Source organism: Miscanthus floridulus, chromosome 12 (genome assembly GCF_019320115.1).
Source record: "Miscanthus floridulus cultivar M001 chromosome 12, ASM1932011v1, whole genome shotgun sequence".
Lineage (NCBI taxonomy): Eukaryota > Viridiplantae > Streptophyta > Magnoliopsida > Poales > Poaceae > Miscanthus > Miscanthus floridulus.
This window is the reverse complement of record NC_089591.1, coordinates 81,642,423-81,669,092: the sequence shown is the minus strand read 5'-3', so window position 1 is coordinate 81,669,092 and position 26,670 is coordinate 81,642,423. Positions and strand designations below refer to the sequence as shown.

The 26,670-nt window shown below is 48.3% G+C and overlaps 4 protein-coding genes across 6 annotated transcripts; 2 read left to right on the top strand and 2 right to left on the bottom strand.

The window, feature by feature from the left end:
* Positions 1 to 130: 130 nt before the first annotated feature.
* On the top strand, positions 131 to 1,627 carry LOC136497121 (dof zinc finger protein DOF5.8-like). Its single transcript, XM_066492908.1, has 2 exons — positions 131 to 638; positions 767 to 1,627. Exons 1-2 carry the CDS (start codon positions 531 to 533, stop codon positions 1,328 to 1,330), a joined length of 672 nt encoding a protein of 223 aa, XP_066349005.1. The 5' UTR covers positions 131 to 530; the 3' UTR covers positions 1,331 to 1,627.
* Positions 1,628 to 2,368: 741 nt separating this feature from the next.
* On the bottom strand, positions 2,369 to 6,832 carry LOC136496787 (uncharacterized). The gene is made up of 7 exons (XM_066492547.1): positions 5,035 to 6,832; positions 4,365 to 4,455; positions 4,046 to 4,203; positions 3,914 to 3,965; positions 3,680 to 3,762; positions 3,383 to 3,476; positions 2,369 to 3,210 (listed from the first exon to the last, which is right to left on the bottom strand). Exons 1-7 carry the CDS (start codon positions 6,367 to 6,369, stop codon positions 2,624 to 2,626), a joined length of 2,400 nt encoding a protein of 799 aa, XP_066348644.1. The 5' UTR covers positions 6,370 to 6,832; the 3' UTR covers positions 2,369 to 2,623.
* An 8,244-nt stretch (positions 6,833 to 15,076) lies between these two features.
* Positions 15,077 to 16,941, bottom strand: LOC136496544 (uncharacterized). The gene is made up of 3 exons (XM_066492247.1): positions 16,649 to 16,941; positions 16,335 to 16,537; positions 15,077 to 15,673 (listed from the first exon to the last, which is right to left on the bottom strand). The coding sequence occupies exons 1-3, from the start codon at positions 16,736 to 16,738 to the stop codon at positions 15,415 to 15,417; spliced, it is 552 nt and encodes a 183-aa protein (XP_066348344.1). The 5' UTR covers positions 16,739 to 16,941; the 3' UTR covers positions 15,077 to 15,414.
* Positions 16,942 to 19,259: 2,318 nt separating this feature from the next.
* Positions 19,260 to 24,613, top strand: LOC136496728 (uncharacterized). 3 transcript variants are annotated; one of them, XM_066492481.1, is made up of 12 exons: positions 19,260 to 19,372; positions 20,129 to 20,203; positions 20,308 to 20,469; positions 20,571 to 20,765; positions 21,543 to 21,620; positions 21,988 to 22,322; positions 22,417 to 22,527; positions 22,620 to 23,110; positions 23,202 to 23,370; positions 23,623 to 23,862; positions 23,950 to 24,084; positions 24,193 to 24,612. In XM_066492481.1, exons 3-12 carry the CDS (start codon positions 20,349 to 20,351, stop codon positions 24,331 to 24,333), a joined length of 2,016 nt encoding a protein of 671 aa, XP_066348578.1. In that variant the 5' UTR covers positions 19,260 to 19,372; positions 20,129 to 20,203; positions 20,308 to 20,348; the 3' UTR covers positions 24,334 to 24,612. The 3 variants fall into 3 exon arrangements, with proteins under 3 accessions (XP_066348578.1, XP_066348576.1, XP_066348577.1); XM_066492479.1 differs by having other exon boundaries at positions 19,308 to 19,372; positions 20,292 to 20,469; positions 24,193 to 24,613; XM_066492480.1 differs by lacking the exons at positions 19,260 to 19,372; positions 20,129 to 20,203 and having other exon boundaries at positions 20,334 to 20,469; positions 20,581 to 20,765; positions 24,193 to 24,611.
* Positions 24,614 to 26,670: the final 2,057 nt, after the last annotated feature.

Sequence of the window (26,670 nt, the reverse complement as noted above, 5' to 3'; positions counted from 1 at the left end):
GCTCCACGCCGCACTCTGCACTGCATGCGGTGTCCGCCTGTCCGGTCCGGCGCCGGCCTCCCCCTCCCCAGTCCCCCGTCCCCATGTCTCCAATGCAATGCAACCAAACCAACGACCCGTCGACTCGAGACACACCAGACCAGCCAGCCAACGCCGCGCGAGCTGATTGCCGTCCAGGTCGGACTTGACGGCGACGGCTAGCTTACGTCTCTCTCGCTGCTGCCGCGGCCGCTGCCACTGGCATCCCATCCCATGCCCTTCCACCGTCTACAAATAGCCTGGCCGGCGGCTAGCAGCCCTCGATCGTATTCGCTCCTCTCCTTAGTCCTTCTCATCCCAGGTCACCCAGAGAGCTAGCGAGGTGGTGAGTGAGACCAGACCAGCGCCCACAGGGCCGGACCAGCGCTAGCCAGCCAGCTGATTGCGCCGCGCACTAGCTAGCTCTCGGCCGGATCGCTGCTGGGCGTCTATTAAGCCGCCGCAGACGCCGTCGTCCGCCCTCGGCATGCGCGGTTCTGCTCGCCCGGGAGATGGCGCCTGCAGCTTCGATCCTCTCAGCCGCCGCCGGTGGTGCTTCCAAGCGTCCGGCCGATTCCGACGCTGAGCCCCCGCTCGACTCCTCCGCGTTCCACCAGCAGGTCAGTTGCAGCGTCATCGATCTCGATCCCACAGAAGACGGCACGCACGGCAGTTCCGCGTCTGCGAATCTGCAGCGTACCAAGTAGCCGATCATCACTGACGCGTGCGGTTGTGGGTGGCGTGGCAGGGCGACGATGCCGCGCGCAAGGGCCAGGGCCAGCAGCCGAGGCAGCAGCAGCTGGAGTGCCCGCGCTGTCGCTCCACCAACACCAAGTTCTGCTACTACAACAACTACAGCACGGCGCAGCCGCGGCACTTCTGCCGCGCGTGCCGCCGCTACTGGACGCACGGCGGCACGCTGCGCAACGTCCCCGTCGGCGGCGCCTCGCGGCGCGCCGGCGGGGGCGGCAAGCGGCGCAGGGTCTCCGCCAAGCCCTCGTCCGCGGCGTCAGCGTCGGCGTCGCCGCCGCCGATGCCGCCGTCGCTCGCGAACGCGTGCCTGCCGGACTTCCCGTCCGCCTTCCCTTTCCTCAGCGACGGCAGCTTCTTCCCGCAGTTCGACGTCGGCAGCGGTGTTGCACTTGCACCGGCGGCCTTCTCCTCCTCGTGGCAGTCGGTGGTCCCGGACTTTTATGACGGGCTCGCGCCGTGGGACGACGGAGCAGCGGCTGGTGCCGCCGCGGGGGGTTTCGCGGGCGCGTGGGGCGACATCGCCGGCCTCAACCTCAGCTGGACACCGCCGGGGAACTGAGTGCCAGCCGGTCGCCGTCTTGAGGGGCTCCGGTTTTAGCAGTGCGGCCTCATCAGGTTCAGGTAGTGCTTCCAAGTTCCTAGCATGGAGTGTGTCCCGTTTTGATGAGATATCCTCATATCCAGCTAGGAATGTGAGCAGCTCGATTCTCCTATGCCTTCACTGTTCTTCTCGTCCTTACCACGAAATTAAATGGTGGCGGCTAGTTAGATCAGTGAATCTTGATCTGTAGCTGGAGCGAGGATGTAAGATCTGTGCAGTGATTTATCATGACAATAAAATTAAGTTTGTGTCAAAGCATTTAGTACTAGCACACCCTAGTCGCTAGACAACACAAAGCTAAACAGCATTCTTGTTAGCGCAAGCAAAATGCCATGGTCACATAAGAATGGTGGAATTGCCATCCATCAGGTGCCTGATCTCTCTCTCTCTCTCTCTCTCTCTCTCTCTCTCTCTCTCTCTCATGCCGAATCAGAGCCATTGGAGATCTTAATTGTGTGGCTGGTAGGTCATCTTCAACATCTCATCATCATCGTGGCTACGAGTTCGCCCCCGTCTGGACGGCCGCGTCCGGTCCCAACGTCGCCGGCCCATCTCAGTGCCTCCCCCGCCCCTCCCTGACTCAACCACCGTCTACCTCCGCCCACACACCGGTGGTGGCCACGCTGCCTTGCGCTCGGCCCCTACGCTTGCCTCCTCCGCGTAGCGGGCTTGCCTTTCCAAGATCATTTCCAAACCTAAATCCATGCACATCGCCTGAGAAGAGCTCAAATCTAAAATCTCAGGCACTAGCAACAGGTATCACTCTTAGACAACAAACGAACACACTTAAAAGGACAACTCACAAAAGACATAAAAAGAAAACCAATATACAATTAAAAGGGCAACTCACAGAAGACAAATTCATTTTTTTTAGTCAATGTTGGCTCAAGAACAACAAAAAATCAGACACCTGAAACATAGGAAAAATGCAGAAAGTATGGATGTGTAAAATTGAAAATGTAAACTCATGAATTTTGGAAAATATTTTCGTTTCATATATTACTTGTATGAAAATTAGATACGAACAAATTAAGGTAATGTGTGCTAAGCATACAGTTACACAAAAATTTGTATTGTATGAACAAGTGGTAGTGTTAACCATATGATAGTGTGGTTCTGGGAGTACAATCTTGAAGCATCCAACGAGACAGAGCAACAGAGAGAACTTTTCAGTAAAACTGTTGACGACCTACCGATATCTATACAGTAAAGAACCAAACAAACCCCTATCTGCATGATCTCACGCTTGCTTTACACTTGAACTGAGAAGCCAAAATTCTGGAACACCCTGATCTCGCCTCCCCGCCCAGCCGTGACAATCACCAAACCCCACGCAGACCTGCGCTGGACATCCATAGCTCCCATGCAAAGATCGGACGAGCAGTGACCAGGGCTGCTCTTGGCTGACGGTAATTTTTCGTCAGGCCAGGATGTGGATGCTCCATCACATTGATGTCTACTGGTGCTTCTGCTTGTCACACCTTCGCAAACTGGGCTCTCATTGTATCTGATATCAGCTGCATCAGAATTGTGCTGAGTGTTCTCAACTGGGAGGTCTCGACCAGAGTTCACTGCTCCATCTGAATCACTGTGCCTGCTGCTTCGAGATCCAAACGAACCTCGGGTTTCAGCACCAGGCCATGTGACAGACACGGTTACACCATGGCAGTGGAAATGTTCATATGAGTTGGTTACATCAACTGTACTCCTGCTCCTGCTAGGGTGGGAACTGTTGTCATGTCTCCACACATAGACGTGAGAATCCTCACTGGCACAGATGACGTATTTCCCATTCGGAGCTACAGAAGCTGAGATTTGGCTACTCGTGTTCCGAAACCCTGGTGAAAGGATTAAAGTCAAACGCCAAGTAAACTTAAAACCCCAGAACTACCACACAAGCCCATACAGCTCCATAAGGCAAGGGAAAATATCCTTTATATTAGATGAAAATAATACATGTAACTGATCACAAATTTACCATGGCAGATTGGCAGGAGAATGAGGCATTACCTTTAAACTTGTGAACAAATTCATCGCCGTTAACAACACGTATTCTTGAATCCGCAGAAGTAATCAGAACTTCCGAGGAGCTTCCAGGAGCAAACTATCATAAGGAACACAGATATTTAACTCAGTGGTAGACAACAGTATCACACCAGAGACTGGAGGTTTCATTTTAAAAAAAACACCGGAGACTGGAGGTGTCAGATTGATGTTTTCCTTGTGGGGTCCAAAATAAGAATGTGCCTTTCTTAACAAACAAAAAGAAGAAGTTGGCGGGGAAATGGATGCTCTGTGTTGTATTACCTGGAAGCCAGTTATCTTCTTCTGGCCAGACTTCTTTTTCCTAATTCTTAAATCTATCTGACTTTTGTACCGAAGCTTCTTCTCTGCAACGATTAAACCAATATGAATATGAGTTCATCATATGAGGAACTGGAGCTCTCAAGGTTATCACTCGTCGGTGTATAAATCTCTAGCAAAAATAAAAAAAGAATAACTGCACATGAGTCAGAATGTGTGAGAGCAAGGCTGTCATACCAGATGTATCAAATATATGACAGCTTCCCTTGTGAGAGCCCACCATTGCAACCTTCAAAGGCAACAGAGATCAAAATCAAAGAACATTTTTATAGTAAAAAGAAATATGTACTAGAAAGGAACTACTTCAACCTGTCCATCAGGGGAGTAACAAGCAGCGGTAACCATCTCATGAAGATCATTCCAATCCTCAATCTTACGATCTCGGACATTCCAAATGCGAACTTTCTCATCCAGCGATCCACTAATGAAGAAGTTATCATCTACAGGATTGAACTGGATGCAAGTCACTGCCAAACGTTCGATTGCAAAGAAGCAAAATTATCTGTCAGGACGGTCCAAAGTTGAAACAATTTGTACTGAGGAATAAAAGGGAATGCATCTTTCTTTTTAAGAAAAAAAGAAGAGACCGTAACAAATGGATAGAGATATATCATGTGACAAAACTCACCATAGTCCGTATGTGAGAATGTTTTCAAACAGGTACTGGTAGTGATGTCCCAGAGCTTAACAGTTTTGTCCATGGAGGATGAGATCAAGTACTGCAAGAGAAGGTGTAAATCATAACTATTTTCTGACAGTATGGGCCAATAGCTTGTACTGACTGTTTCCTGATCGAACATTAATAAGACCTAAAGTGCCAAAAAGAAGCACGCCTAAAAAGAGCAGGGCAGTAACCTTCTTATAACAGTGGAAGGTTCGCGATGAATATAAATATGTTGTATTTTTCTTTATTGAACAGACATGTCAATAATATCAGATTTGCACAGATAAGTAATGCGCAAACTATTACATGCGGCAAGAAAATTCACCAGGTACTGTTGCATAATTAGTGTAGTTTTCAGCAACAGGATCTCCTGTTACATGCTGAGACATATGCCCAATTTCCCATGTGGCAAAATGCCAAAAATGATTTGCTTGCAACATTGGACATTCATTTGGTTTATGGCCATTTGACAACAGTATTCTTTACAGCCATACTAGAATTCATCACAACAGACATTAAGTGTTTCTTTTCTGCCTGAAGAAAATTTGTCTGTGCAATTATTGAATGAGATGTTTCAGAATTAATACAAAAAATACCCAAAAATGACATTGAGATGAAGATCACGAATTCGTACCTGAGATTTGGACCATGAAAGATCAAGAACGTCGGCGGCATGTCCCAGAAGCGAGCAAACTGGCTTGTCTCTGAAACCAAATACACACTCCGGAACAACTAGATGATCAGACCCGACAGACTTCCGATTGCTCTGTTTCCTCGGCCTTCTCTTCTTCTCCACATAGCCCCCATTAGCACAGGACAATGACAATGCAGCGATCTCCGGTGAATCATTCCCAACAACAGCGAGAAATGGGCTACAGCCACCACCACTCTCCTTCGCCACCGAAGCTTCCCCGAGCAACTCGCCCTTTCTGTCTCCCTCCGACACCTCCCACACATGGATCACACGATCCTCTCCAGCAGTGGCAAGGTATCGTCCATCCAGGCTGAAGTTGATGCACCACACGGAACCTGAGTGGGCAGCCAATTCCTGCGTCATGAACATCCCAGTGAGCTCCTTGCACGCCTTTCCGTACTGGCGCACCCGGACCCTCCCGACATTGCGCGAGCCGGAGCCATCGAGGCTGTCATCGGTGGCAGAGCTGAGGCGCCGCGCCTCCCTTTCCTTCCTCTCCTTCTCCTTGTCCCCTACGTCTGCGCTGCGGCGCCCGTACGCGACGGTGCCCGCCAGCTGCCTGATGCCGCGCAGCCACCCGCCTCCGGGCTTCCTCCGGGGCTTGCTGGACGCAGGGGCGGCGTGGTGGGAGGCGGACGCGGAGGCCGCGGTGGTTGTCCGCTTCATGAGCTCGTGCACGATCGGGGAGCGGCCGACGCAGAGCTCGAACTCCTCGAAGGTGAGGTGGCGGCCGGTGCCCACCTCCCGCACCACCTCCTCCTCGTGCACCTCCCCGACCTCGAACTCCGTGCCGTCGTCCAGGTTCCGGATCCGGCATTGCTGCTCCCCGCCGCTGGAGCTGGGATTCCGCGCCAGCGGGGGCCTCCCGAGCCCGCCGCCGCCGGATCTGGGCTCCTCCGCGGGCGCCGGAGGTGAGGCCGGGGGAGACACGGGAGGCGACGGCGAGCGGCGAGGCGGAGAAGGCGGCGGCGGGGCGGAGGCGAGGCCGAGGCGCTGGAGCAGGAGGCGGCGGCGCTCCTCGACGGATGTGGGCTCGGAGATCCAGACGTCGTACGCGGAGGACGGCGGCGGGTTGTGGTGGTGCTGGTGGAAGAGGTGGTGGCGACTGCTGCGGCGGCGGCGGTGGTCGGCGTCGTCGTCGGAGGCGGAGGCCGATGTGGAGGAGCAGGAGGAGGAGAGGATCCGATCCAGCGACTCGTAGAACTCCTCCTCCTGCTCCGCCTCCCCCTCGCCCGCCGGATCCAGCAGGCCCCGCGCCCGCGCCGCCTCCGGCATTGCCGTCCCTCCGGCACCGGCACCCACCTACCCACCCACCCACTCGCGCGGCCGGCCGGGGCTGTGGTCGGTCGGCGGCGAGCGGACCGGAGCGGGGGGGGGGGGGGGGGGGGGGGGGCAAACGGCGAGCGGATTTATACGCGAGGTTTTTGGTTTCGTGTCGTTGTTACAGCTTCCGCTCGGCTTGTTACTGCTGCTGCGTGCGCGGGGCGTCGTCACTCTCCTTCGCACTCCGAAGTTCGCTCGTCCTTCTCGCGTTTACTTACCTGTTGGAGTGTTTGTCTCCGGCTCTCCGCCGTTGTGGTTGTGGCACCGCACTACTCTCTCGCGCGCGCGCGCCAGAGTGTTGGGCGGTTGGCTAGCTCGGGGTCCGTCGCCATGGTGGCCCTACGAAGGGAATTAGTCTACCTCCAGTATGCATGCAGGCTCCACCGCCAAGCCCAGCGGACTGCATGCTTCTGCCCTGGTGGACACCGCAGAACCCGCAAAGAGAACTAGCGGCCGAAGCGGCGGCGTGCTTGCATCCTGACTGCTCGGCACGTCGAGGCGTGCCAGGTGCTGATCCCGGGACCGACCATGACGGGTGGGGCCCGCGGCAAATATCTCGTTAGAATAGTGGTTCTCGTACGACCACCACTAACTAGCTTTGGGAACCAGCAAGCAAAATGTGTTGCACAAGAAGATCATGTGTTATGTTATTCCGATATCAGCATGGGCCAAACAATATTTTTATGTGAACTTTTGTTAGAGAAGTTTGATTTGGGATAAAATCAAAGTGATCTACATTTTCGAGCTAGCCAAGGAGTTGTCCATATATTTCCTAGTGGGTTGAGGTAAAAGTGAAACTTGGTGTTTTTTTTTTTTTGATAATATAAAGTGAAACTTGGGTTAGACCGGCCTGCCACATCTACATGGCACAATTCAAGGAAGACGCACGTTCGGTGGCCAGTAGTACAACGGCAAAAACAGATGGCATGGCAAATGAAGCTGGCCTAGAATCGAGACCGCTGTGAGAAGTTGAGACCACACGGAACTGTTCTGTTTTGCTCATCGGTCTCCAAAATAATGCAATTATAGTTGTTCGAGAAATCAAATGATTTGAATTTTGATCAAAGTTATATTAAAAAACAATAATATTTATGATATAGAATGGGTATTATTAGATTAGTTATGAAATATATTGTCATAATAAATATATTTAAAGACATAACTGTTAATACTATTCACTATAAATTTAGTCAAATTTGAGTTAATTTCACTGACACGAAACCTGCAGTTGCACTTTTTTTTTGACGGGGTACTGATTAAGACAAGTAACCTTAAAAGAAATGTAGCAGTTAGAGTGCATCAGCAGATTGTGCCAGAGAGACGGAATTGACGTCAAGGTGAGTATACAGTTAAAAAACGAGGTGGTCAGAGATAAGTCGAACCTGTTGTGAATAGTAAGGGTCTGTTTGGCAGGGCTCTGACTCATCTGAAAATGGCTCCGGCTCTGGCTCCTCTGAATGAGCAGCTCCTCTGGAGGGTTCTGGAAAACGTTTGGCAAAACAGCTCCTTCACACTAGACGACGTGAACCCACAGCAAGGAGCCGCACGAAGCTCGTTTTTAGGCTTCTCCTGCGTAGACAAAAAATGGCTCCGGCTCTTGACCGGCTCCTCATACGGGGCCCTTTCCAAAACAGGCGTTTGACACAGCTCCTGTAGGAGCCGAAGCTGAAGTCCCTGCAGGAGTCGTGCCAAAGAGGCTCTAAGGACCCGTTTGGAGGAGCTCGGGGGGCTCCGGCTCCGGGGACTGGTCATGCACTGTAGCACGGAGCCGGCGGAGCTCGAAATCGTGGCTTCGCCGGCTCCTCCTTTTTTCGGCTTCTTTTCAGTTCATTTTGTGCCTCGATTTCCGAAACGTCTCCTGCTACAGTGTCACTACAGTACCCGAGATGAGGAGCCGGAGCCGCCGGGAGCAGCGCCAAACGCGTCCTAAGTTTCTCCCCTTTGTTTTCAGCTCAGATGCAAGCTCTATCACGTTGACTTGGACTCCCGTAGTAGTATAGTACAGCAGTTTTTTTTTTCCTTCTATGTTTTCTGTTAGATTATCGCGGAGGAAGTTAATCTCTGATAACGTGTGATTAGGACGTGTATAGTGCTGATCACTTTGTTTATTACTACTTGTGTCATAAAAAGATGCAATTAAAGATCTAGTCACAAACCATCTTAGGGCCCTGTTTGGCAGGACTTCTCCATCGGCTTCAGGAGCCGTTTTCTATCAAACGGTGTAAAGTAAAATAGCTACACTTATGAAGCCCCTAAAAACATGCTCTCATTGTGATTTAGGGTGGGATGGAGCAAAAAAGTGGCTTCTCCCGGCTCCTCCTACAGGCCCCTAAAAACATAATCTCACAGGGAAGCCATTTTACCAAACGATTTACCAAAACCGCTTCAGCTCCACCGGTGGAATTGTTCGTGGAGCTGAAGCAAAAAAATGGCTTCACTAGTGAAGTGGAGCCCTGCCAAACGGGGCCTAGATTTGCTGGGGTCATAGAAAACAGTACTAACATGTATGACTTCAAATATATATTATGAAAATCTATTTCAATTTAATTGTACCTATTGAGTATAATCAATGTTACTACTTCTACCATTTTACATAATTTAGTTAAACTTTAGGTCGTTTGATATAACATTTTAGAATTGGATCATTTCTTGAACGGAGGGACTAATATTTTGTGACTGGTTCTTCGTTGCTTCAACCATAGTCAACAACGCTCCGATAGGACAACTGCCCAGCTAGGTGGCCGACTCTGAGTTTTTTTTTTTTAAAAAAAATACACGTTCACATATACGCACGCACACACGCTCTCTATAAAGACATACACACGTACCTTAGCCCTATGAGCACGTCTGAAGGTCTGAACTAGACAAGACCGGTACATCTCGAGATTGATAAAGTCAGCACAAATTTTTTGTTTTCGATGGACACGTCTCCTACCACTGAAAGACTCGGGATCGACAACTATCGCCTACCACTAAAAGGCTCGAGATTAGACGAACACATTGTCACTAGTACAACAATAACGACATTAAAATCAAAGAATAGATCCGAAAAAAATATGAACATCCGTGTCAAGAAATTGAATTCAGGAGAACAGGTTTAACAAAAAAGAAAACACCAACCAACTGAGCTGGTTTGCGGCAGGACCTAAACTTGTACTCGTACTAAGCTAATGCTCCGATCCGTTGGGTTACTAAACTAAAGCGAGGGCTAAGTGTGGATCAGGCAACGCAGCAAATGCGTGCCAATGATTGGCAGTGCCGGTGCAGCTTTGTCTATAGGCTTGGCCACCCGGCACGACGACGAGAAGAGTGTGGCTTCATTCCTAGTTTACGCGTTACCACAAAAGGAGAAAAATAAAGAGCAGCAGACGTGGAATGCAGTGCAAGGCTGCCTGGTGTGTGGTGTGGTGCCTGCCTCAACAAGTCAGCAGTCAGCTCCGTCGCAGGACTTGGATGTCTTGGCACGGGACAGGAGAATGCGCCCTCGCTGAGTGCACGTCCACGAACCACGCACCATGCCCCCCGTTGTCTCCGCGTCGATCGATCTAGCTCTTGCAAAACAAAACTTGCATTGTATTGTTGGCTTAAAAGTTGCAAGGTTTTTTTTTTCATCCTCTCTTTTCCTTTTCTTTTCATTTCCGTGTGTTCTTTTCTTTTCAAGTCGTCAATTTCTCTTGCTCTGTCGTGAATTCAGACAATCTGTCCTTATTCTCCTTTTTGGCGAAAAGCTGAGTGAAATGACAAGGATAGTTCGTTCGTTACACCGTTGGTGGCCGGCCGCGCGCGCCGTCGAATCGTGATGGCAATGGCGCTGCCGCCGATCGAGCTGCCGCCGCTGCCGGAGTGCTCGTGGCGTGGGCGTGCAATAATTGAGGAGTACGTTCGTACTCAGCGGCACGTTGCGACGCTTGCTTTTCGTCAAGTCAATGGCTCTGGTTGGCTTGATCCCTGCAGGCAGCCTGAGGTACTGAGGCCTGAGCTGAGCCCTGATCCCTAGCCATATATATGTATCTATCTCGATTCTCGATTCCCCTATGTATTAAGATTAATAAAGAGGCCATACATTGACAGCTTTGTTAGCACTACCCTCCACGCTCTTCTACTTATGTTTTTTTTTTGCTCTTTCTTGATGTTTTTTTTTGTTTTTCGTGGGTCTTGTGGTAATCTTGGGATTACTTGGGCTCGTCTTGTACCGAAACTTCTATTTCTTAACTAAATACATGTGATGTAATCGTGAAAAAAATCCCCCATGCTCTTCTAGTCTTCTTCTTCTCCCCCAACTAATCGCTTTATTTGACTTTTCTATACTAATACTATACTCCTCCGTATTAAATATAAATTGTTTGTATTTTTATGTGTATATCTCGACATACTGTATATTCATTTAGATGTATAGCAAAAAACTGTAGATGTATTATCTAGAAAAGTTAAGACGGCCTATAATCTAGAACGGATGAGTATATCCTGATCCATAGGCCTAGCCAGTGGCGGAGCTTGCTTGAAATCTCAGGAGGGGCCAATGATGAAGAAGACAGGTCAAACATAACAATTATAAGGTTATTCACCAACAAAAATGGTTTGAAATCGCTAGTTTTCTTAACAAATTGCTCAAACGGAGGGGTGGCCATGGCCTCCTTTGGCCCCAATGAAGCTCCGCCACTGGGCCTAGCTGCATGCAAACCAACCCCACAAACACGGCTCTAATAGAAAAATCAGGGGAGCACGTTCTAGCTAGGATTTCATCTGGCTGGATCACACGTTACACGTAGTTTTATATATAGATACCCTAACAAAGGAGGCCTGATTAGATTCCAGCCTAGATCATATCGCTGATTCACTAATCAGAGTTGGGCCTCGTTTAGATTGAGGTTAGGAATCGGTATTTGGCACTATAGCACTTTTGTTTGTATTTGATAATTATTGTTCAATCATGGCCTAACTAGGCTCAAAAGATTCATCTTGTAATTTACAATCAAACTGTGTAATTAGTTATTTTTTTATCTACATTTAATACTCCATGTATATGTTTAAAGATTTGATGTGATGGAGAGAGAGTGAAAAAACTTACAATCTAAACAAGGCCCTAGCTAGCTTGTGTCTGCAAATAAAAGCCAAATGGGATTGGGGACCTGCAGTAGCTGGTGGTGCTAGTTGCTGCAAGGAAGGAATACGAAGGTGCATGATGCCTGTCTCGCTCGCTCTGTTGCACGGCCGGGTTAGGTCATCTTAGCTGTTTCGTACATGATCCACACCGTCACCGTGTGCTAATTAGCGTCCAATTGACGCAAAAGCTAGGGAGATCAGATACTTGTACAACACATACCAGTACACACCGGCCTCAGCTTTTCCATTAACTATAAGTGCTGACATGCGTGCACGCATGTACACCAGGCATATGTGAGGATGACTTATCAACATGGTTACTGGTTAGTATATAATTAATTCCCTAAAAAACATGGTTAGTATAACATAGCAATTGTCCAAGGAAGTGTATCTTAATACATGTTGGGAGTGGCATGTGCCCATCATCGACAATGAGACGTTTATTTATCAATCTTAAGATCTACCGGCTGGCTCATAATAAGTATTTGTGTGTATTTGTAGGTGTCTCCTATACCGGCCGTGTAATTCAAAGCCAATGTGATGGATGCAGGAGCCTTAATCAAGCTTATGTTGGCTTGATGATCGATGGCAACCGTACAGTTTACACGGTGTCGGTGTGGTAAGTTGTCCCTCCAGTCCGGTGAAAAGAAATTCTAAAACTTGATAACGAATTACCTTTTGTACATTGATTGTGAATGCTTACAAGTGGTATATATGAATATATGCTATGAATGCATTTGTTGTATTTTGTAGATATTGCCTCTTTCTTGAAAAGAGTGACTTTATAGGTTCCAAAGTTAAGCTATTGTCAGTTTGACTAAATTTATAAAAAAAAATGTGTCAGATGTTTGTGATACCAAATTAGCACCATTTAATTTGTCACGTGATATAGCTACATAGTATGTCATAAATGTTGTATTTTTTTCATAAACTTAGCCAAACTTATAATAGTTTGACTTTGACTAAATCTATAAGGCCTTTTTAGGATGTAGGAAGTATATATATTATAATAAAATAGTAGTTAAATTCTGAAATTGTTTTAGAAAAATCTCTAAATATTATTATTTACCTATGGGAGTGTATATAATAGTGTAACCTGGTAACTTGGTAAGACTGCAAGACAGCGAGAGTAAGACTTAAACGCTAGGCATGTGGGTTAGCTAGGTTGCTCCCTACCTAGGAGCAGTACAAGACAGTCCGAGATGAATCCGTTCAGCCTCTACAAGGCCCTTTTCGTTTCGCTGAAATTTGGCTTATGTTGATGCTTATGTTAATTTGTTGCGAGAGAAAAACACCATTTGTTCGCTAAAAAGTAATGCTGAAGTAGTTCAAACGGCCGGGCAGTAGACCATCAGCCTGTTCGGTTGGCTGGTTCGTATCGTTACTGATTCGTGAAGAAGTACTGCTGACTGGTTTGTGTGAGAGAAAAATATTGTTCCGACTAAAAATTTACGATCGTTTACGACAAGCCACAGCCAAACGAACAGGCTGCATGGCGTTGGCCCAGCAAAAGCCCTACGACCACCATTTCTCAATGGTTCATCAGGCCGAAAGACTACCGGTCACTCACTCAGTCAATGGTCTGTGATAAGAGGGATCAGGGTCTGTACGCATGTTGCTCGTCTTATTTTCAGACCTACGTTTACCTAGCTAGCTTGTTGTGTTCGTGCAACATGTTTCTTGTGATGTGCAGCACATGTTTAACGTGTCTTGGTTGTCACCTGTTGTGGCAAGTAAGATTTTGATGATTAAAAGAGAAGTACTGTGAGCTAAAATTGTTAAGCTCATGTTGAACGTGTCATGAGTTCGACCGACGAGCGAGGCCGACCAAGGACCAAAGCCAGCACAGCATAGCACATGCACAGCTGCCGCGTGGTTGTTCCGGTCACAGCAGGAACTCAGTCAGAGCGCCAGCGCCCAGCGGGGACGGAATGAAGGCACGCTCCCCCGGCGCCGGCGGCCCAATCGGGGCGCTGCAGGCTGCAGCCACCGCTGCTGTCGGCGTCGCCGGCCGTCAGACACGCATGCACATACGCTGCCTGGCTAGGTGCCTAGGTAGCAGCAAGTCGCGCGGTAGCGCTCTCCTCACCAGCCTAGACACGGGCCTCGATCGCCCTTGCCGGACCGCACAGGAACACGCCCTTGCAGGCTTGCAGCAGGGGACAGACAGCAGAGATCGAGCACGCCAGCGAGCGTGAAATTCATATACTAGTTGGCGGCGACAACGACGACCGGTGCCGGTGCCGGTGCCGGTGCCGGTGCCGCCGACCACGTTTCAGATCCCCCGACACCGCGAACCAGAAAAAACGCTCGGGGCTCTGTCCTGCATTGCGTGCAATTAGCGCGATGCCCTGCGACTTGTTGCCCGTAGTCGGCTGCGCGCGAGCATGCACTCGAACAATTCTGTCGCGGCGCGGCATGACGAACATCGTAGCCCAAATGTGGAAGTTTCAGGACCCGTAGCCCATAGTATCTGGTATTAATTTAATTAATTAATTAAAGAATCCACATCAGCTTGTTTATCTGTTGGGCTCTTTATCTGGAACTGTACTTTGGCCCAGCATTACCAGGGGCTGAATTCTTGAATCAAGTCTCAGAAGTTTGATGAGCTATGTGTTCCTCAAGGCCTACCAAGTGCCAATGTCCAAACCTGGAGAGGCTCTTTCTGCAGGTACATCTTCAGCGTCTTTCTGAACTTCTTTGCTCCATAGTCACCCTGAGTTCTTTTGAATGACTATGAGGTCATGGAAGAGCCACCTGAACATGGCTCAGCTCAACTCAAGAAGTTGCCCCACTGATATAAGGATGGCAATGCTGACAGTAGTTATGAATTTAAATTTTTTTTTGAATTTCAGTTATGAATTTAATTACATGGTGTTACTGTCATGAGAGTGGAAACCAGATCGAGAAGGCTGCAACTGCAAGGCACGTGGGTTAGGTTGCCCCCTATATCTAGCAGCAGTGCACAAAGAGGTCCGAGATGGATCCGGTGAGCCTCTACGAGATAGGTCGGCAGGTCCCTAGCACCACCATTTTTCAATGGTTGTGCTCATCAGGCCGCCGGCCAGACTACCTCGGTCACTCAATCTCACTCACTGTCCCCAGTCACTGGTCGCTTGGTCAGCCAGAGATAGGGTCAGCGAGCCGGCCACGATCACTCACGCATGTTCTTGTCTTTGTTTTCGGACAACCTACGTTGGACGGGGAGGGATACTCGCTGCTCTGTCTGCTGCAGGTACCGGAGACGACCGGTCGTCGTCGTCGATCGTCCCCTGCCTGCTGCTGCTGGTCGATCGATCGATCACGTTATTCTTCGCTGTCACTGGCAGACACGCGCATATATATGCTAGCTAAGGTAGCAGCAGTGGCTAGCTCACCGGCGAAGCTAGAAACGGGGCTCGGCCTTGCCGGACCTCACGGGGACACAGCCGGAGATGCGGTCGCTCGCGGTCTCGGGATAAACAAAGCCTCGCTGCTCGCCGGGAGCAGGACAGTCGCCGCGCAGCCGCAGCTTGCCTGCCTGCCTGTGTGCAGATCGCACAGCAAGTTCAGCATCGGACGAGACAATCTCTGATGATTCCTTCCATGCGAATGTACAACACCGAAAAATTAATCCACTCTCTGCTGAATGCTGATGACTAATGTACTATGTTGTGTTCCTGACAGAATTACAGACAGAGAGGACGAATTCACAGCTACCAGCACGCAGCACGTCACAGTACTATCACACGCTTTCAGTTCAGTCAAGGTCCCATGGAATGCAAGGAACGATCGAGCACATGTACAAGCGAGCAGTCAAGCATGGCTCCACGGAACGGAACGGACACGGCTGCCTGCAGCCCTGCACCGCCTGTCACCGCGATCACGACCGCAGCCGCAAAAATAATCACAGGATCACATGCGGGTCATGCCGATGCCGCCGACGATGGGCGGGGGCACGTCGGCGGCGTCGCGCGCCCTGGCGTAGAAGAGATAGTGCAGCTCGGTGAAGAGCGCGGTGAGGAAGGTGAAGGCGGCGCCGGCGGCGAAGACGCCCTTGCGCAGCATGGCGCAACGGGACGGGTCCTTGCTGAACAGCGAGGTGTATTTGGTGTGGTAGGCGTTCCGGACCGACCCCGCCAGCAGGCACAGCTCCGCGATCACGAACGTCACCCTGCACTCGATCACAAACAGAGACAGAGGAGCACATTCAGAAGGTCGATCGTTCGAGCCTGCCTGTCAACTGCAACACTTGGACTAGTCATCTGTTCTGCTTCTGCTACTGGTACAGAACTGTGTGTGTTCTTCCGTGGTTCAATCAGTTTCTGGGGTGTTTGGATCTCAGGGCTAACAATTAGTTTAGCCCTCATGCTAAACAAGCTAAAGGGTGCTAATTTTTACCCTCCTGCTGAAAAGCAATTTATTTGTAGTCTCCCCGCGCTTGTGTTCAGTGGCTAAGTCTGACTAGCGAAGCCTAATCTTGCTCTTGTCATTCTGGTCCATCTTTTGCTAAGATTTGAGCACAGGACAGCCGTGTTTGGCTTGACAGGTGATCTTGATGAACTGACTTGCAGGAGTATCAAACTACTATACTACAGACTGCAAGCTGGAAGCTCACACAGGTGATTAGGTGAACTGCCAGAGTGACGAGCTGAGATCAGCAAGCTGGCCGAGTGCAAGGTGTACCGTGTACGACCGCAAGAACCCAGATTCCAGAGGGGGCTAATTGCACAGCGATCGTGATCGATGTATTGTTTCGGGTGATGGTGATCTGATTAACCAAAGCGCATGCAGCGGTAAAGAAACTGGATTAGTTAGCTGAGGAGGGATGTTACCAGCAGGCGATGAAGCAGATGCCGGACCATGCCCGGCGGCGGCCCGGCGAGAGCGCGCGGCCGCAGCAGAAGCAGCGGGTGGCGACCATGGCCACGGCCTGCGCGGCCAGCAGCAGCAGCAGCGCGCTGACGCCGTACGCCGTGGACGCGTCGGAGCTGTACACGCAGTAGGCCCGCCCGACCGAGTCCACGTTCACGTAGGCCTGCGCGTTCGTGCGTGCACGGTCGATCGGGTCGCGAATCGAATGAATCGAAAGAAACAAGGCAGCAGGTTATATATGAAGCGAGCGAATAGAGCTGATCTGCTGACGTACGTAGCTCCGGCGGCGCTCGGCGCCGATGGCGAGCACGAAGGCGAGGACGTCCAGGACGAGCACGACGGCGATGACGATGATGGACGCCATGGTCGTCCGATCGAGCTAGGCTAGCTAGCTTGAGGAGGATTTAGCTATTTCTCGCCGCCGGAGACTGGCCGGGCTCACTCGCTTTCCTTTTCCACCGTCGTCGGCACAGAGACAAAGGTACTCAAGAGAGGATGGGGTGGGATGGGATTAGGCAGAACAACAGGCGATGGATGGAAACTGGAAAGCAGCGGGTTAGCTTAGCGAGGTGGTGGATGGTGGTGCGGCGAAGGCGATGCGGCTCTGACGTTGACGCGCTAGCTAGCCAGCTGCCCAGCTTGCTTAGTGCTGCCTGCCGTGCGGGGCCGTCCCGCTCGCGACTCGGGTCGGGTCCGGTCGGGTGCACCACCGCCCGTCCACTAGTTGACGAGCAAGCCGGTCCGGTCCCGCCGTGATTAGCCCCCGGCTCGCCAAGATTCTCCTCTCGTTCTCGCATTATTGTTCTGATCGATCGGGCATTCGGGCTGGAGGCTGCGCGTTGGAACGTGGCGAGGCGGCCGGTGGGGACCACACGTTGTTGCCGCATGGGGCTGTGCTATTCCTCCGGTCTCAGAAAAAAAGAATATATAACTCTAGAGAATAGCGCAAAATATATAGCTCTAGAATAGCGCTAAGCCAAAAAAAAAATAAAGAAATTTGTAAAAAAGATATTGATATTTATTTAATAAGTAGATAAACATTATCAGATTCGTCATATCATAAAACAAATATGCCTTCTTAGTTTACCGGTTTTGGATCATGCATCCTAACAACCAAGTGCTGTATAGGATTTCTCTATCTATTGTTTTTTTTTATAAATCAGGTCCAATTTATGATAGGTTATTAATTTTGACTACAACTACAGTTACATTCTTTTGGAACGGAACGGAGGACATCAGTAATCTTCCTTCTAGGCGAAGAATTTGCTTGCCAAAGTTGAGTGGCATGCAGGCGCCTGCTTTCCGCTCCGTTGTCACGCGTGGCCAAGTGCTCGCACCTTTTCTTTTCGTTGCCTCGGCCTGCTAGTGTGCACTTTGCGACTTCGCGCGACGGCCTCCGACCGTCAGGTCAGGTCACCGGGGAAACGTACGTGTCCATCAAAGATGGAAGGCATGGATCGGTGGTGACGACGAGCTTGCCTCCATTCGTTTCGCTAAAAAAAAGCAAGTTGAAACACTGTTTATTGAGAGAGAAAAATACTATTTCAATTAAAAAAACTGAAAAGTATGGATTATAAGAAAAACGAACATGATTACTTGATTGATGGCAGGGTGTGGGAAATGGACGAAAGGGACACAAGAGCATCTGGACAGGCCCAAGAGCGTCTGGACAGCTGACTTTATCAGCTAAAGTCTATAGTATTTTTCTCTCACAACAAAGCATCTTCGACCGGTTTATCAGCAGCCGAACAGTTGACCGCGCCGCGCGCAGCCGGATGCCGGATGCTCCAGCCTGGGTCTGGGGTGACGTGTTGCCAAGTATTGTTGGACCTGCACTTGGGTCGTCGCCGGTCCGAGTCTCGATCACGCGCTAAAATGTGCATAGGTTCCGATGAATAGTTTATTGGATTGTTTCGATGCTAACGAATTGGATTTTCCTCGCGAAAAAGTAACGCATTGGACTCTTTAACGTTTCTTTGAAATATCCAAGTTATTTTGTTTCGATAACGTATTGGATTGTTCCGGCACATTTTTAGATGTTCCCTAATGTTTTTGGGTGTTCCTTTGATAAAGTTTTTTTTCTTTCTAAGAAGCACAATGCATATATTATTCTATGTTACAAATGAAATATAATAAATTGTCGGGTGTTTATATAAAAAAAGTAGTAGAGAGTCATAAATTTAAGCAGCACATGCTTCATCCCTCCGTCCATGGATATAACAATTTTCATGTTTTCTAAGAACAAATTAGCAAGATCGACATCGTAAATAGCATGGCTAGACCTGTTATTGTTATTAAAAAAATTATGATGCATTTTTTTTCTGTTTTCTTTCGCTCATCAAAGAATTTAGATATCAAGCTCTTCTTTTATTTCCGAAAACTCTACAACATGAACATAATTTTATTATCATTGAATTTCCATAATGAACTAGACCAAGCTAGTTTTTATAGAACTTGTTAGCCGCCACAAAGAGATAGGTGAACCATGCCTGACATGTGTTCGCTGCAAGCGAAGTTGCCCAATGTATCTCTGCATCTTGCATCCTGCCCTCCATTTGTTAATTAAGTTATTTGCATGTACCCTTTATTTAGATATTTTGATGTCTAATCCAAACATAAAACTAGATATCATTTTTCATTTTAAATTTAGTTAATTTTTAGTTGTGTTTGTCATAAATTATTTAGGTAACTGGTTTACATTATTATTGAGTTTTTATTTATTGTACCTCCATATATATAGCAAAAAAATACCGAAATAAATAAATATAAAAAATAACCACAAAGATTACATATAATTAAAAAATGAGAAGAATGAAAAATAAAGAAAACGAGCTGATGTTGGGCTGTTCATATTCGTCGGCCCGTTACTTGGCCTATATGGGCTGGCCCATTAACTTCCTCATCGTTTACTCTCCAGCTTCTTTCCTTGCGGTGGGCGACGGGGCGAGCGGCGACGCCCTCTTCGTCGGGTCCTTCGCCGGCGACGAGCACCCACCTGGTACGCCCTTCCCTGCCAGCCGTACGAAACCGAGCACCCCAAACTCTAAGCTAAGCTATTTTATCCGGATCTGATCCAGCATGTATTATTATTATACACATTGACTTCGATTCTTTGAAAAACTTGTCCTGTACTTGTACTGGATCCACCCCTGTATGTAATGTGGAGGGAAGCTTGCAGCTTCTGTCTATTTTGATTCACAATGTCAAGTGCACCACTGGGAGTATGTTATGGAGTCCGAGGAATCGGGGTTAGTCACGAATCTGCGATTTGTGCTCAATTTGATTAGGGCTGCAGTATGCAATCGAACACATGAATTATGGTTAGCGACGAATATGAGATTTGTGATCTAGTTTTTTTTGCTTTAGTTTGCAATCGAACATATTTACTGCAGTCTGTATGCTCTGGGGGTGTTTTGGTACCTGGGACGGGAGTTCTGATGCTGGCTAGGTGTGTCCCCCTCTGCTCGTTTCTTCCCTCATCGGCTTCATACTCTTATTGGATAGTGCCCACCGCCCACTCTAAGTGTCCTTAGTGGATGCTACGTTTGGTCTGAGAGATTGACAGGCTGTGTATCATCTGATCAATTTTCCCTTTCTATGTAATATATATAATGCTGATTTAGCTTTGGAGGGAACTGTCAGTCTACTGATTATCTGTTTCCACCCATCAATTTTTGTTGCACATTTAGCAACTATGGTAGGGTTTTTGTTTCATGCTTTTTCCTCAAGGCTCATGATTGATTGATATGAACAGATAATCTGGAAAATACATGCGCCAGATGTGTCAATCACAGAGATAGTAAAGCTGGCGAACTGGGCGTAAGAGATGGTAAGTTGTTAGTTTTCACTTGCTAAATCAACATGGTGGATCCAAGATTTTCTCGAACCACAAGAACTATTCACTAACTACTCTTTAGTTTGTTCCCGTGCTAGATAACAGATCTGGTTTTGAGGAGCCCTTTAAAATTTCTGGGATGTGGCAATGCTCCATTTGCACGCATGTAAATACTACAGATAATTTATCTTGTGAGCTATGTGGTGTACTTCGTGATCTCTCACTGTATTTCAATAATATCAGTGAAGCCGAAGATGGAGGTATATAGCAATTGTTTTATATTATATTCTACTACAGTGATGCAATATAATTAATTCTGTCTAGCATCTTAATTTAGTTACTTCTCCCTCCTGAAATCTAGCTAAATGCAGACACAAGTATTCTGGAGTATCCGTACTCGCAAGATCTCTTTTTACACCATCTAGTACAAATTCAAAGGCTATTGTTTTCTCTGATGGTTTTGAAGACAGTAGAAATACAACAGGGAATAAGCAAGCTACCATGGATGCTCTACATAAGACATACATGACTCGCAAAAAGCGCCACATTTACATAGGTATGCTACATAGTAAATTGAGGCGTTCTTTACTTTGTCTGATTTTTTGTTGAACGACATAATCCAAACTCTTATTGCTCTAAGTGTACTATCCTATTTTAGTTATTAGCATTAATAAGATATTGCAAGCGGTAGAGTCTTACCACCTGTGACCGGAAGGTCCCGGGTTCGAGTTGCAGTCTCCTCGCATTGCACAGGCAAGGGTAAGGCTTGCCACTGACACCCTTCCCCAGACCCCGCACAGAGCGGGAGCTTTCTGCACTGGGTACGCCCTTTTTTTTAACTGTACAGAGTCACTGTATGCACTAGCAGTAGCAGACTTTGTTGAATAAAGCCAATACGGTAGTAACTATGTCAATCAACTTGCAGATTTATGTTCTGGTAATAATAACCTTAAGCCAGCTCTCGGCATCTTATACGGGAAATTGGGAGCATGCGAGTGGTCTATCTGACTAATGGGTCTTAGAATTTTATTATGAGGGTTTGGATTTGAATTATCATAACTACATTTCTATACAGAAATTTGCTAGATGAGCTTATAATATGTCAGCTCATGGAATGTGCTTTATCTAGGCCTAACTTGTGTTCTGTTCCCTTGTAATTTGGATAAATCTCTTTTGTTTTGGGGGGTGGGGGGATATATTGTAGTTTTGTAGAGTGTGGTCAGGCACTCCTCTTACCTTTTCTTACTGCCCACTTGATATTTTGTTTCATTTGCTTATTTATTTTCACAGTAAAATGAACTGGAACATGACTGCATTATGTTGATATTGACAGTGCCTTTCAAGTTTGATACACCATCTCCAGATGACATGGTCATTACAGGCTTAAAATCATCCAGAAACTTTAGAAAAGGTACTCTTTGCAATGCTCTCCCCCTCTATTTACAGTTGAACATCAGACTACTTCAAATGCATGCAACATTTTATGTGTGGATCCTTTCTTTGTCAAATTTTTCATTATTTTGTGAAGCCATATAAATTTCTTCCAAATTAACCCGAATTTGATAAATTTCATGTTTATGATGGAGAATGAGTCTGATCAAACAGAAGACAAAATTTGTCTTTATGATTATGAACCATGGACAAATCTTGTGGCTCTTTGTTTTTTGACCCCTTGAGAAATTGCTCAAATGGTGCTAATGAATGTTATGTTTGAGCTTCCAGTTTTTGGTTATGTATATCGTTCTATCGTTCCATATTGACTTAAATGTATATACCAGTTGACACAGAGGTTCTAGTTAAAGATTCTGTTGACGTGACCGGAAAGGAGATGACGGATAATGATATTCTTCTAACTGAAAAGAGTACAAGCATGGACCCAAGTGCATCAGTACAATTGGATGAAGTTGGTGGAACTACTAGCAATGTTCCTTCGAGTAGTCAAAATATAACTCTTGTTTTGGACCATAAGCTACAGCATTTGAGTTTGGAGAGGAAACCGAAGAACAGTAAACCCAATATTAAGAAAGCAGCTTCTGTTTCACACTACAAGCCAGAACCATGGATGCTCCAGAGTGAAGATCAAGAAATCCGTAAACAGCTAAGTCTTGCCATTGTAAGCAACAATTGCATATATCTTTTTCAATTGTTTACATGTAGATAATTGATCTGTTCTGCTCAAGTTTGACTTGACCGAAACGATTTGCTAGGTTGGTCATGTTGATTCTGGGAAATCAACTTTATGTGGTCGATTACGACATGCTTTGGGATTGATTTCAAAAAAACAAATGCATAAATATGAGAAAGAAGCTAAAGAAAAGGTCAGTTCTGTTATTCAGATTGCTAGCGCATCTCAGCCTGTACTTCTATGCATCTCTAGCTGTTTATATTTTTGCAATGCTTGTTCTGACAGGGGAAAGGGTCGTTTGCATATGCCTGGGCTATGGATGAGAGCAGTGATGAGAGGGAGCGCGGCATTACAATGACTGTGGCTGTAGCATACTTCAATAGCGAAAACTACCGTGTGGTTTTGCTTGACTCCCCTGGTCACAAGGATTTTGTTCCTAATATGATATCTGGTGCTACACAAGCTGATGCAGCCATCCTAGTTGTTGATGCATCTATAGGCTCATTTGAAGCTGGCATGGGTGTTAATGGAATTGGTCAGACAAAGGAACACTCACAACTTATTAGGAGCTTTGGTGTTGAGAACTTGATAGTTGCTATTAATAAGATGGATGTGGTGGAATATTCGAAGGAGCGGTTTCAGTCCATTAAATTGCAACTTGGTATCTTTCTTCGATCATGTGGTTACAAAGACTCTTCAGTTACCTGGGTTCCTTTGAGTGCAATGGCAAATGAAAATTTAGTCACAGCTTCTTCAGATTCTCGTCTTCTATCATGGTAAGATAGTTCTAATGATGGCCCTCTATGCGCATCACTTTTCCCCCCAGACTTCGCTGTTGATCATCAATTTATTGATGCCTGATGTCAGGTACAATGGAGATTGTCTGCTGAAAGCCATTGACTCATTACCTCCTCCCCATCGTGACGTTTCAAGGCCACTGCGCCTTCCAATATGTGATGTTATTGCATCTCACACGCTGGGTCAGGTGGCTGTTTGTGGTAAAGTAGAGTCTGGAGGGATCCGAACTGGCTCTAAGGTACCATTCTGATGTTATGTTTGGCAATGTATGAAGAGTTGATTTGTATAGTTGCCTCTTGTTGTGCAGAAGATTTGCTTATGGTTGTGCTATCAGTTTATTCGCTTTCCTGTCCTGTCTGATTACCTGCTAAACAACATATTTTCTTTATATGTTTGCATGGTCAAGCTAGCTATAATATCTGCATTGTTCTTGTTTTATATTTACAAGCTGCTCAGTATGTTATTTTGATCATGAATATTCTGCTATCAGGTTCTTGCCATGCCTTCTGGAGATATAGCTACAGTAAGAACCATTGAGCGGGATTCCTCTACTTGCAACTTGGCTAGAGCCGGGGACAACGTTGCCATTGGTTTGCATGGGATCGACCCTGGCCATATTGTGTCAGGTGGAGTTCTTTGCCATCCAGATTTCCCCGTGCACATCGCTTCTCACTTGGAGCTGAAAATTCTGGTTCTAGAAATCACCATGCCAATACTGGTTGGTCTTCAGGTTAGTGGAACAGCACAACAAATAGCATGCCAAGTATAAGTTCGGTACGATATTCTTATCTGTTGTTTCCATCATATATTATTCTAGTTTGAGCTGCACATACATCACGCGAGGGTGTCAGCGAGGTTGGTTAAAATACTGTCGTCGTTGGACCAGAAGACTGGCAAGGCCTTAAAGGAAATGCCACGTTTGCTCACCGCGAGGCAGGCCGCCGTGGTTGAAGTAAGATGAAGTCACATGAAATCTAGCGTACAAGTATTCACTATTCAATTTGAGGATTTTATTCTCTAATATAATCGTTGCCAATGTTTATTTATTCTCTGTCTTCAGGTGAAGCTGGACAGAGAAGTGTGTGCGGAGGAATTCTCGACGCTGAAGGCCCTTGGACGGGTGTTCCTGCGGTCTCAGGGTAACACTGTTGCGGTGGGCATTGTGACTCGAATTCTGGATCAGGCTTTTGACCTCGCCTAACCAGACATCTCACGTACACGGTGTGTTATGTTGTTGAGCTTGTCAATAGATGTGTATATATGTGACTTCAGACTAGTACAGTAGTACCTGTCATGGGTCATTTTAAACCACGCTGAGCCATGGTGATCACCTTTTGATCCTTTTCCTAATTCTAAAAAAAAAGGGAGCTCCCGCTCTGCGCGGGGTCTGGGAAAGGGTGTCAGTGGTAAGTCTTACCCTCGTTTGTGCAATGCGAGGAGACCGCGACTCAAACCTGGGACCTTCAGTATCATTTATCATAATCACATCCTCACTCAGCTTGTTCAGCTCCCCGAGCGGTACTCTTGTGCGCTGAAGTGCTGGCCGGCAGCAGCCAGGCAGACAGACATAGCTTGAGTTGAGTGGAGGATAGCAGGCCGCGGCATTTACCCAAAGGCAAGGCTGGCGGCAAGTTGCGCCGCAACCCACGCGGCCGCCTTGCCTGCCTGCCTGCCTCCTCGTACGCGGCTAGCTGCATTTCCCCCGTAGACCGCCGCGCTACTCGCCTTGCTGGTCTCGTGATGAATCGTCGCCCCGCGGCCCGCGCGCGGAGAAATTATGAACGTCACGCGCGGGGAGGCAGCAGGGGCAGGTGAGGCGCCCTCGCGGGGTGGATGTGATCCTCCTCCCAATTCCAGGTGGTCTCCTGGATTGGCCAATGGGCAATGGCACCCGGGACCGGGAGGGTCAGGAGAGGGAGGGACCGCGCGCGCCCGGTGCGGCTGCCAATTCGCCTTTCGGCGCCCAACGAACCCTCCCGCGCGTCGTCGGCCCGTTTCCCTTGTAAAACACCGCCAAATCAGGCGCCGGCTGGGCGGGATTTCTGTCCGGAGCACACGAGTTCCGTCCACCGCAGCGCGTACGTGCGAGCACCCATCGTTCCGGCAAAAGCAAAGCAAGAGCGGTTGGTAGGCCGCGCGGAGGCCGGATGGGAGGGGAGGATCCGCCCGGTGTACAGGACGGTCAAAGGCGACGCGAATAAAATCCTCGCCTCGTCGCTAGCGGCTAGTTTCTTCTCCCTTGCTCACGCGACCGCAACCGGGGGCTGCTGGTGGCGCGTCAATTCAAGGAATCCGATGCGCCGCGACCGGGGCGCGTCGCCGTCGCTTGCTTGTGCCTGTACGCCCCGGGTCGGCCGGCCGTTCGCTTGTTGCAATCCGTCCCTGCGTCCGTCGCCACCACCGCGAGGGCTACTCATATTTTTCCAAGGGCGCACCGACACACACATGCGTGCTACTGCTACTGATCGATCGACCGGGCCGGACCTGGGTCGGTCGGGTCGTCCGTCGTCCAACACGCCACGCACACTGTGACGTGCAGATGTGCAGTGCGCTGCTGTAATCGTAATATTGTAAGACTCAGGCCACGCGTCCACGCCGCAGAGCGCAGAAGCGTACGGCAGGCACCGCAGCTGGGGGCTGGGGTCGGCATGTGTTGAGTGAGCTGTGATTTCTGCCGGATTAGCCTAACGATAGCCTTGGCCAGCGACTCGTTTCGCGGAGTCTTGTCTTGGGATCCATGTTTCGTTTGGTGGAACGGAAGCAGAAGCTCATCCACATCACATGGGAGTTGAGTTGAGACGGGAACGCGGGCCGCCCGCGCAATCATCGGCCACTGCCGCCGCCGCCGGGCTGCCAGCCATGTGGGTGGCGCCTGCCTGCGTGCATTATGCAGCTGTTAAAAGGGTGATGAGGGGCATGCAACACGCATCAGGGCAGTCCCAATAAAAAAACTAGTAGTTTCTACGACATACGATATCGCACTAAAAAAGTACCGTTTTTCAACCCATGGTTTCTATGAGTAATAACTATTTTCTCTTTCTCTCTCCCAACTTTATCTTTTCCTCCAATGGGAGTGCGACACGAGCTCCCTAGAAACTGGTGGTTTCTCCCCAATGACGATTTCATGGTTTCTTGGTGCATTGGGTCAAGAGTAGACCTGATTTCTTCGTGAAGAAACCAGGTCCATGATTTTTGCTCTCTTTCTTTATTAATTACGTTGCCATGTCAGCATTTTGTCTACGTGGAAGTCATTTAATGAGGATAGAAACCATCACAATGCACCATTGGGACTGCCTTCATTGGTCCTGACGCTGACGGGCCCCTTCGTCTTGTCCCCTGGCCCCTGCAGCTGCAAATCCGCAATGATCCGCCCTCCAGGAGCCGGGACGACGGCATGTTGGCATCCTCTGCTCTCCTCTCCGCTGTGTGCCCCCAATCCTGCTGCTATTTTACTTGCAACCCAGTACTCCTTACAGCAGCCCATCTTCGCCTGCTTGTTTCGCGCAAAGCTGCTCGTGTACCATGTCATGTCCCGGTT

Bases quoted from the DNA above. Each gene is read 5' to 3' on its own strand.
- LOC136496544 (XM_066492247.1), bottom strand. From the start codon at position 16,738: ATGGCGTCCATCATCGTCATCGCCGTCGTGCTCGTCCTGGACGTCCTC. The intron at 16,538-16,648 runs GTACGTCAGCAG...ACGAACGCGCAG, and splicing joins CCGAGCGCCGCCGGAGCTAC to GCCTACGTGAACGTGGACTC. The intron at 15,674-16,334 runs GTAACATCCCTC...GATCGAGTGCAG, and splicing joins ATCTGCTTCATCGCCTGCTG to GGTGACGTTCGTGATCGCGG.
- LOC136496787 (XM_066492547.1), bottom strand. From the start codon at position 6,369: ATGCCGGAGGCGGCGCGGGCGCGGGGCCTGCTGGATCCGGCGGGCGAG. The intron at 4,456-5,034 runs GTACGAATTCGT...CTTCTCTTGCAG, and splicing joins TTTCATGGTCCAAATCTCAG to TACTTGATCTCATCCTCCAT. The intron at 3,966-4,045 runs GTTGAAGTAGTT...TTGCCTTTGAAG, and splicing joins GTTACTCCCCTGATGGACAG to GTTGCAATGGTGGGCTCTCA.
- LOC136496728 (XM_066492479.1), top strand. The intron at 22,323-22,416 runs GTAAGCAACAAT...ACGATTTGCTAG, and splicing joins AACAGCTAAGTCTTGCCATT to GTTGGTCATGTTGATTCTGG. The intron at 22,528-22,619 runs GTCAGTTCTGTT...TTGTTCTGACAG, and splicing joins AGAAAGAAGCTAAAGAAAAG to GGGAAAGGGTCGTTTGCATA.
- LOC136497121 (XM_066492908.1), top strand. From the start codon at position 531: ATGGCGCCTGCAGCTTCGATCCTCTCAGCCGCCGCCGGTGGTGCTTCC. The intron at 639-766 runs GTCAGTTGCAGC...GTGGCGTGGCAG, and splicing joins CCTCCGCGTTCCACCAGCAG to GGCGACGATGCCGCGCGCAA.